Source organism: Eurypyga helias, unplaced genomic scaffold (genome assembly GCF_000690775.1).
Source record: "Eurypyga helias isolate BGI_N326 unplaced genomic scaffold, ASM69077v1 scaffold29617, whole genome shotgun sequence".
Taxonomy (NCBI): domain Eukaryota; kingdom Metazoa; phylum Chordata; class Aves; order Eurypygiformes; family Eurypygidae; genus Eurypyga; species Eurypyga helias.
The window spans coordinates 1-9,679 of NW_010261681.1; the positions used below are offsets into that span (position 1 = coordinate 1).

The following is a 9,679-nucleotide window of genomic DNA, read 5'->3' on the forward strand; positions in this document are numbered from 1 at the left end:
GCTGCGGGGAAGACCTGGGCAGGGTTTCCCTACTCAACAGGGGATGTATCGGGACAGGGGACTCTCTTACGTGCCCCAGTCCCTCCTGATCACCCCTTTACCCCACATGGGCACCCCCTGCCCAGCCCCATGGTTGGACCCCAGATGGTTCCCACTCCTGGCACCCGTTTGGATGCTGCCCATTGGATGGAGCTGGGTGTCCCCAGCATCCTCCAAGCATATCCCTGCAGGCTTCTCTCCCTGGGACCGGCAGTGTCCCTGGTGGCACAGCTCAAGGCTGGCTCTGAGGTCCTCCTCTTCATCCCACCTGAGTCTGAAGTGTCCTTTTGTAGTCACAGAAGACCACCATTCCTGCCTGAGGGACATCTTGTGTCCCCCCAAAAGACCGTGCCAGCAGTGGCCTGCTCTCCTGCTGCCTGATAGCCACGGATGCATGTCAATGAGTCCCAGTCCCCAGTTGGGCACAGCTCCAACCTTTTAACCAAGAAAGTGGACATGGCACTGCTTGGGCCCCCCCATGGTCCCCTCCTGCTGGCGTGCGGGGAACTGTTGCCCCAGCCACCAGTAACCCCTTGCTCACTTGTCCTCGCAGCTGAAGCTGGACAAGGTGAACAGCACGGCCACCCATCACCGCCTCCGCGCCCTCCTGGAGGACCTGGTGGAGATGGAGAAGGTTCTCCGTGATGTGGACATCCTCTCGGCGCTGGCCAAGCTGCTGCCCAGGGGAGCCTGTGCCAGCAAGGCCCCGCCACCCACTGCCAACAGCACTGGCTGGGCCGGCACTAACACCACTGCTGGCAATGCCACAGCGGAGGAGGAGGGCACCGGGGGAACCCCGGCCGGTGACGACAATCCCCAGGGACAGTTCTCGGCGTTTGTGCAGCTCTGGGCGGGGCTGCAGCCCATCCTCTGTGGCAACAACCGGTAGGAGCCCTGGGGGACAGAGATGGCCAGATCCAGGTGCTGTCTGGTCAGGACAGGGGTGGGGGACAGCCCGCCCTGCCTCTGCCCACGGCCAAGGGCCCTGCTCAGCCCTTCGTGAGCGCGTCGGAGGTGGGTGCTGCATGGCATCCTTGTGCTGCGGCTGAGAGAAGCTCCCTGTGCGGGGCAGCAGTGCGCCGACACGGGAGTCGGTGTGCAAGCACCCTGTGGGCAGGGGTGGGGGCTGCCCGCAGTAAGGGGTGCTGGGGCTGGAGCAGACTTGGCAGCCTGAGCCCCCTTTGCAGGACGATTGAGCCCGAGGCGCTGAAACAGGGCAACATGAGCTCGCTGGGCTTCACCAGCAAGGAGCAGCGGAACCTGGGCCTCCTCGTGCACCTGATGACCAGTAACCCCAAAATCCTGTATGCACCCGTGGGCACTGAAGTGGACAAGGTTATCCTGAAGGTGAGGGTGCAGAGGCCAGGACGCCTGTCTTTCCTCTCCCACTCTGGACCTCCCTGCCCAGATGGGCTGAGCAGGGGCCAGAATCGGGCAGCTACCCTGGCCCTTGTTGGGATAGTGATGGCTGCTGGGAGGTGGGCAGAAACCTCCATGGGTGCTTGCCATCCCAGAGAGCAGGGAGGGGCCCTGCCTCTTCCCTTGTGACCTTCCTCCCTGCCAGGCCAATGAGACCTTTGCCTTTGTGGGCAATGTCACCCACTATGCCAAGGCCTGGCTGAACATCTCCCCCGAGATCCGTACCTACCTGGAGGAGGGCAGGCTGCAGAGGCGCATCCGCTGGCTCCAGCAGGTAGGATAGCGCTGCCAGGACCCAGCCTGCCTGGGCTTTACTGCCCTGGGGGTGGGAAGAGGGTATCCTGCCTCCAGTCATCTTGTAGCTTCTTCATGTGGAGCTCTTGGGTGCTCCTGGGTGCCCACCCTGCTCTTGCGAGGAGCAGGCTGGTTCCCTGTGCAGGGTGGACGCTGTCTGCACATCCCCAGGAGCAGCGTTGGGTCCTCTCTGTGTCCCTGGGTCTGAGAGGCAGGGTGTATCTCAACTTCTCCCTCCCTTGCCTCCCTCTCTGTCCTAGTTCACTGCTGACCTCCACAAGCACCCAGAGATTCTGAATGTCTCTGACAGCGATGTTCTCCACAACCTCCTCAACGGTAACTTCTCCCTGCCCAACGCCAGCGTCCTGCTCCAGCAGCTGGACACCATCAACAACGCCGCCTGTGGCTGGGTCCACTTCATGGCCAAGGTGAGGTTGTGGGCGCCGGTGGGAGCATGGGTGCTGGAGGCCCCCATTGCCCGCAGACAGGCTCTGTGGGGCTGAGAGGGGTCAGGTCCACACAGACCTCCTTAAGGCCATGGGCTGGGTGCCCTGGAGATAGTGGCTTCTGCAGGGTCAGGAGCAGATGTCAGCGGTGGAGGTGCCCATCCACCGATGGGTTTGGGGCCTCGTGGTGTGGCTGCGGGTGGCACATGCTGCACCATGGGCAGGGTCCGTGTGCTTAGACCCACGAGGGGCAGTGGGGTCTCACAGGACTTCCCATCCCACTAGGTCAGCGTGGACATCTTCAAAGGCTTCCCGGATGAAGAGAGCATTGTCAACTACACCCTGAATCAGGCCTACCAGGACAACGTCACGGTCTTTGCCAGTATGTCCCTGGGAACCAGCCCCTTCGCAGGGGTCCCTGAAGCCGTGTCCCTCTCCGGCTGTGCCCTGGGCTGGGTCCATTGGCTTTGGACATGGCTCCCTTGGCGCATGTGTTGGGTAGATGAGTGGTACCCATGCTCTGCCCCTGGCTGAGCCCTGCCAGGTGCAGCACCCTGCCACTGTCCTGGCTCTCCCATCACCGCTGCCTGCTGTCCACATGCCCTCACATCCTGTGCCAGGATCGTGCCCGCCCTGCTCCCCTGTGGCAGCCCTTGTCTGGGACATGCTGAACCCTTCCACATCCCTGCCCGTCGCTGCGGGCCAGCCGGTGTGGCTGTCTCCTGTCATGCCAGCAGGCTCACTGCCTCTCCCGCTGCCTGCAGGTGTCATCTTCCAGACCAACAAGGATGGCTCACTGCCCCCCCACATCATGTACAAGATCCGGCAGAACTCCAGCTTCACGGAGAAGACCAACGAGATCCGGCGGGCCTACTGGCGGCCTGGGGTGGACGCTTCTACTTCCTCTACGGCTTTGTCTGGATCCAGGGTGAGTGCCAGCTCCCTGCCACAGCTGTCCACGTCTGTGCCCCTGCCCACACTGCCCACTCAGCTTGGCCTCTCCTCTTCCTCCCCAGACATGATGGAGCGTGCCCTCATCAACACGTTTGTTGGCCATGACGTGGTGGAGCCTGGCAACTATGTGCAGATGTTCCCATACCCATGTTATACCCGGGACGAGTGAGTAACACCCTCATGGGCAGGGGCAGGACCTTCCCTCTTCCCTTTTGCAGGCCAGGAAACTTCAGCTAGGAAAAGGGGATAAGTCTGGGGACTGGAGAGAGATTGGTCACATTAGGTGTGATGAGCAGCCAGTTAAGCCCTGTTCCTTGGACTGTCAGGTTAGGAAAGCAGGGGAAGGATTTTGTGCCCAGTTCGCAGCTGAAGTGAGGAACTCATGGCTGGGGAGTGTTGGAGGCCAAAAGACTTGAGGAGAGCAAGAGGATTGTGGTAAATGGATGGCACATGGGTCTGTCAGTGGTTATTGAACACAGTCCTATGGAGAAAGCACCTAGAGAAGTCCCAGAGCCACCAGCTCCCCAGGGCAGGAGAGTGGATAGTGCCCCATCTACAGCAGGGTAGGCAGGGCACTGGGCCAAGCCCATGGCTGCTGGATGCCTGCCTGCCAGAACCTGACATCCAGGATGCCAGATTATCCTGCGGGCTCGTGCAGGAGCTGTTTCAGGGCACTAAGGAGTTCTGGACCAGAGGGCTGGTTGTCCCTGGGCAGTGGCAGAGCCTCTCCACTGTCCTCTTCCCCAGGGTCTCCCTGTGTCTCTGCGGGGGTGCCACTATCCAGCTCTCCCCTTTCTTCCTCTACTCCACCAGCTTCCTCTTCGTCATTGAGCACATGATGCCCCTGTGCATGGTGATCTCCTGGGTCTACTCGGTGGCCATGATGATCCAGCACATTGTGACAGAGAAGGAGCATCGCCTGAAAGAGGTTGGGATGGTGGGAGAGATCCCTAGGGAGGAGCTGGCATCTCTGAGCTCTAAGTTCTGCTCTGTATCCCTGGGCACCTTTGCCATGCCTGGGGGGGTAGATCCCACGTCCCTGGGCTGAGCTGGTCCTTCTGAGTGTCCCCAGCATGAGCCTTGTTCAGTGCCAGAGGGAGCTGAGCCTGTTGGCACCCTGGCACAGGGTGCTGTGGGCTTTCCACTCCCAACAGGCCCCCCAGGACCCCTCGGTGTGGCCTGTTGCTCTCCCAACTGCAGCAAGTGAGGCAGCAGGCCTGTGCGGTGTAGGGGACAGCCCTGCTCAGCAGCTTTGGCCTCGCAGGTGATGAAGATGATGGGCTTGAACAATGCAGTTCATTGGGTGGCTTGGTTCATCACCGGCTTTGTTCAGCTTTCCATCTCGGTCACGGCACTCACCGCCATCCTGAAGTACGGCAAGGTCCTGATGCACAGCGATGTCCTCATCATCTGGCTCTTTCTCGCCATCTACGCAGTGGCCACCATCATGTTCTGGTGAGCTGTCTGGTCCGCTCTGTGGGGTGAAGGGGCATGGGCAGCATCAGGGTCCTTGTGCCATGGGGCGAGGGTGCTGGGAGCTGTGTGGGCAAGAGCCAGTGGAGGGGCACAAGTCCCCCCTGAGAGCTGAATCGAAGGGTCCATTTATCGCCCCAACACCACCAAAATCGCACTGTGTGGGGAAGGCCCTGGCGGCGTAGGATCTGAGGTGACGCTCTCCTCCCTGCAGCTTCCTGGTGTCAGTGCTCTACTCCAAGGCCAAGCTGGCCTCTGCCTGTGGCGGCATCATCTATTTCCTCAGCTACGTGCCCTACATGTACGTGGCCATCCGGGAGGAGGTGGCACATGACAAGATCACGGCCTTTGAGAAGTGCATTGCGGTGAGTTGGCTGCGGTTCTGGGGAGGTGCTTAGCTCCAGCTTTGCCCTGGGCACCCCGTGTCCCATACACAGGCCACCAAGCTGTCACCAAGCCCTGGGCAAAGCTCTGCCTGTATGAACCAACTCCCCAGGGATTTTTGGAGGCCTGTCCAGAAGGTTTGGTGCCTCCCAGGGCAGGGAACATTTCTGTGGGGCTGGGTGGGGCAGCACTGGGTAGGAATTCACCTCAACCTGTTCCTCTGGACCTGGCCTGTGGCTCCTGCTGATGGTCCCCTTCCCTCCACCTCTCTGCAGTCCCTCATGTCCACCACGGCCTTCGGACTGGGCTCCAAGTACTTTGCACTGTACGAGGTGGCCGGTGTGGGCATCCAGTGGCACACCTTCAGCCAGTCGCCCGTGGAAGGAGACGACTTCAACCTCCTGCTGTCCATGATGATGCTGATCGTGGATGCTGTGGTGTACGGGGTGCTCACGTGGTACATTGAGGCCGTGCACCCAGGTACATGGGGGCAGTGGGGCGCAAGGGCATCTCTGATCTTGCGGGACCCTTTTTTCTGGGGACACTGCTGGTTCCTGATGGTGCTCAGCCCTGACATCGTGGGATTTAGTACGTGTCTTCAGGGTCCCCTGCGTGTGACCTGCTGGGGACACCTACCCCCATGTCTTGACCCACTGATGGCACCAGCAGGTTTCTTGGAGATTTTCAGTCGTGTGTCTCTCTTCACTGGCCGGCTGTAGCAAAGCAAAGTGTCTGTGGCTGGAGCCATGGTTCCCCCTTACCGCTTGCTTGGGCAGGAGTCTCAGCAGCTTCCTTTGCTTTCCTAGTAAAACCATAGAATCAGAGAATCTTTCTGGTTGGAAAAGACCTTTATGATCATCAAGTCCAGCTGTTAACCCAACACTGCCAAGTCCACCCCTAAACCATGTCCCTCAGCACCTTGTCCACACACACCTCTTAATTCCCGCCTGGGATGGTGACTCCACCACCTCCTGGGCAGCCTGTTCCTGTGCCTGGCAGCCCTTTTGGTGAAGAAGTTTTACCTAATATCCAATCTCAACCTCCCCTGGTGCAACTTGAAAAGCGTGAGCCAGGCCCAACTGAAAGGCTAGAGGTCTTGGCTTCCTTGCACAGCCCAGCAGCGTCACCCTGAGCCCAGCTGGCCAGATGCCAGCAGCCCCCACCCCTCAGAGATGCCCCTGAGCTGGGGAAACCTTTCAAGCCCATGCCTGTGCCCGTACCTGTGCCAGGCTCTGCCTTGGCCCTTGGCTAGCTTCTGGACAGATGTGGATGCAGGCTGGCCCTGACTCCACAGGCGCTGTGCTTGCAGGCATGTTTGGCTTGCCGCGGCCCTGGTACTTCCCCTTCCAGAAGTCCTACTGGCTGGGCAGCGGGCGCGTGGAGACCTGGGAGTGGAGCTGGCCCTGGTCCCGCACCACCCGCCTGAGCATCATGGAGGAGGATCAGGCCTGTGCCATGGAAAGCCGGAGGCTGGGTGAGGGCAGACACAGGGGACTGGGGATGGCTTTGGCTCTGCTGCAGGGTCCTGCACGGACCCCACTGTGTCCACTCTGCCCTTCTTGGGGCAGGGTCCTGGGCCGGGTGCAGCTGCCTGTCTGGGAGCTGCTGCCCGTGGTGTGGAAGGGGGGAGGGTGGTGAGAAGCAGAGGGGAAGGGGTCATGAGCCAGCACAGCCAGTATGGGATGGAGGTGGGGAGGTGCCCTGGGGAGCACCACCCCAAGCCCAACCTCCCTGCCACCCCCCGGCTCCTGACCGCCCCACTTGCAGCAGAGGAGACACGCGGCATTGAGGAGGAGCCAACCCACCTCCCCTTGGTCGTCTGCATTGACAAGCTCACCAAGGTCTACAAGACAGACAAGAAGCTCGCGCTGAACAAGCTGAGCCTCAACCTCTACGAGAACCAGGTGGTGTCCTTCCTGGGGCACAATGGCGCAGGCAAAACCACCACCATGTGAGTGCCTGTTGGGACGGCCATGGGCTGTGGCCTGGCCAGCCCCCGTGGGTGGGGGAGGTGCTGCATGCTGGCCTTGCAGGGCCCTGTGGCAGCTGGTGCAGTGCCCAGTGGGTGGCAGTGTGGATGTGGGGGTGGCAGACAGTGGGGTGGGCAGTGGGCACATGGCCCTGCACTGCCACTGCTCTGCCCAGGGCCCAGCAGACGCTCTGGGAGGTGGTGGTTGGGACGGGGACCAGATGGAATACAAGGTCCCTCACATTGTTGCCTTTCTCCATCCATCCAGGTCCATCCTCACTGGCTTGTTCCCTCCGACCTCGGGCTCCGCTACCATCTATGGCCACGATATCCGGACAGAGATGGATGAGATCCGGAAGAACCTGGGCATGTGTCCTCAGCACAACGTGCTCTTTGACAGGCTGACAGTGGAGGAGCACCTCTGGTTCTACTCGCAGCTCAAGAGCATGGCAGAGGAGGAGATCCGCAAGGAGATGGACAAGTAGGGACCCCCAGCTCCTTTTGCGCCATCTGTGTCTTTTGCATGAGTGGATCCCCTCAATGCTGGCTGTGCTGGGGAGGGTGAGCGGGGAGCAGGGATGTCACCTGGAGCAGCTCCACCAAGTGCTTTTCAAAACTTGGGGTATCAGGCTGTGGAAGCCAGCAGAAGATGCTTCTGTAGCCTGGCTGCAGTTGGGCTGTCCTGGTGGGCGAGAGCTGTAGGTCCCACACAGGGAAGAGGCATCATGTGCTCCCCCAGGCACGGATATGGCCCCCCCCAGCATTCCTGGTGCTTCTCCCCTGTCCCCAGGATGATTGAGGATCTGGAGCTCTCCAACAAACGCCACTCCCTGGTGCAGACCCTCTCTGGGGGCATGAAGAGGAAGCTGTCGGTGGCCATCGCGTTTGTAGGCGGGTCACGGGCCGTGATCTTGGATGAGCCCACGGCTGGTGTGGACCCGTATGCACGCAGGGCCATCTGGGACCTGATCCTCAAGTATAAGTCAGGTAAGCGGAGGTGGGCCAAGCCCAGCATTGCTCCTCTGGCCGCGGTGGCACTGGCCTCTCTGCTGAGCTCTGTGCCACCATCAGGGAGGACCATCCTGCTCTCTACGCACCACATGGATGAGGCTGACCTCCTGGGTGACCGTATCGCCATCATCTCCCATGGCAAGCTCAAGTGCTGTGGCTCTCCACTTTTCCTCAAGAGCACCTATGGCGATGGCTACAAGCTGACGGTGGTGAAGAAGCAGTCGGACACCAGGAACGGCACAGGTGGGGGGGCAGTGGGACCCTGTATTTAGAGGAGTAGGTGGGATGAGCCCTTCTGCAGCCCAGGAAAGGAGCAAGATGTCAACATCCAAGTGCTCCCACCCCGAGTTTGCACAGGCCACGTGGACGATGGAGAGGGACGGGGCAGGGGTATAGGTGGCATCACTTGGTCTTGATTCCTCCCATCTGGGTCCTGGGTTAGACCCTGTGTGGTGGCAGACCCTGTGTGGAGGCACCTGGCACAGCCTCCAGGTGCTGGTTCTGTCCGGCCTGTGGGCTGCTGGGATGTCCAGAGTGGGCCATGGTGCAGAGCACTCTCCCCAGGCCAGGCAGGGCGGCCGGGAAGCCTCCAGCACCCTGCAATGGAGGCTGGAGGGCCCCCCACAGTGCTGGGGTGTAGTGTGGACATGGTAGGTCCTGATGGTAAGGTGAGAAGTGACTGGCTGGTGCTGCCCCTGTGCCATAGAGCCAGGCCAGCTGCACAGCCCCCTGGCCCACTCCTCTGTCAGCCCCTGCTCCGAGCCCCGCGTCTCCCAGTTCATCAAGAAATACGTGGCCTCCTGCCTCCTCATCTCGGACACCAACACTGAGCTCTCCTACATCCTACCCAGTGAGGCTGTCAAGAAGGGCTGCTTCGAGAGGCTCTTCCAGGTACCCACAGGGGCTGGTGGGTTGGGCGGGCAGGTGGTTGCGGGGGCCCATGGCGCTGTGGGCACCTCCTGCCCTCCTCACGCTACGCTTTGCCTCCACAGCACTTGGAGCAGAGCCTGGAGGAGTTGGACCTCACCAGTTTCGGGCTGATGGACACCACACTGGAGGAGGTCTTCCTGAAGGTGTCTGAAGAGGACCAGTCTCTGGAGAACAGTGATGTGGGTACGGGCAGCAGAGGGGCACACAGTGCTGCTGGGGCTGGCGCGGAGCTGTGTGCCTTTGCATGGGCTTGGTGGCTCCTCTCCCCTTGCGTGTGGCCACAGGAGTCTCCTCTCCCAAGAGGAGGAGTGATCTCCAGCAGAGCCTGTCTTGGCCAAGGGCAGCCGGCCTCTGCTCCACTCTGGGTTTGCAGAGCAGATCCATCCCCTCTCCATGCCACACTGCAGTGAAGGGTGGTATGGCCAGTGGTGACCCCCCTTCTCCTTCCAGACATGAAGGAGTCCAAGAAGGATGCTCTGCAGCCACCCGCCCCTGAGCTAGGCCCGAAGCCTGAGGCCAACGGGGAGCCCCTTGCTGAAACAGCTGTGCCGGAGAAGCCCGAGGTGGAGCTCAGCAACCTGGTGACCTGCTCCAAGCTGGCACAGTCACAGGCGTCCCTGCGCTCAGCTTCCTCTGTGGGCTCTGTGCGGGGTGACGAAGGTGGGGCTTATTCCGAATTCTTTGGGGATTATGCGCCCCTGTTTGATAACCGGCAGGACCCCGATAACATCAGTCTGCAAGGTTGGTGCTGCCGGTGCCC

The 9,679-nt window shown here is 61.0% G+C and overlaps 1 protein-coding gene across 1 annotated transcript in view; it reads left to right on the forward strand.

Moving 5' to 3' along the window:
* Positions 1-592: 592 nt before the first annotated feature.
* Positions 593-9,679, forward strand: part of LOC104512472 (ATP-binding cassette sub-family A member 2-like) — a gene marked incomplete at both ends in the record, with an annotated part of 19,843 nt that continues 10,756 nt past the window's right edge. Inside the window, 20 exon segments of the mRNA XM_010155458.1 lie at positions 593-924; positions 1,227-1,386; positions 1,604-1,732; positions 2,013-2,180; positions 2,484-2,580; positions 2,963-3,079; positions 3,082-3,126; positions 3,215-3,317; positions 3,966-4,080; positions 4,417-4,607; positions 4,840-4,990; positions 5,285-5,489; positions 6,319-6,483; positions 6,780-6,960; positions 7,247-7,459; positions 7,769-7,965; positions 8,050-8,232; positions 8,696-8,880; positions 8,982-9,102; positions 9,370-9,660. Coding sequence (XP_010153760.1) covers positions 593-924; positions 1,227-1,386; positions 1,604-1,732; positions 2,013-2,180; positions 2,484-2,580; positions 2,963-3,079; positions 3,082-3,126; positions 3,215-3,317; positions 3,966-4,080; positions 4,417-4,607; positions 4,840-4,990; positions 5,285-5,489; positions 6,319-6,483; positions 6,780-6,960; positions 7,247-7,459; positions 7,769-7,965; positions 8,050-8,232; positions 8,696-8,880; positions 8,982-9,102; positions 9,370-9,660 — 3,349 coding nt within the window.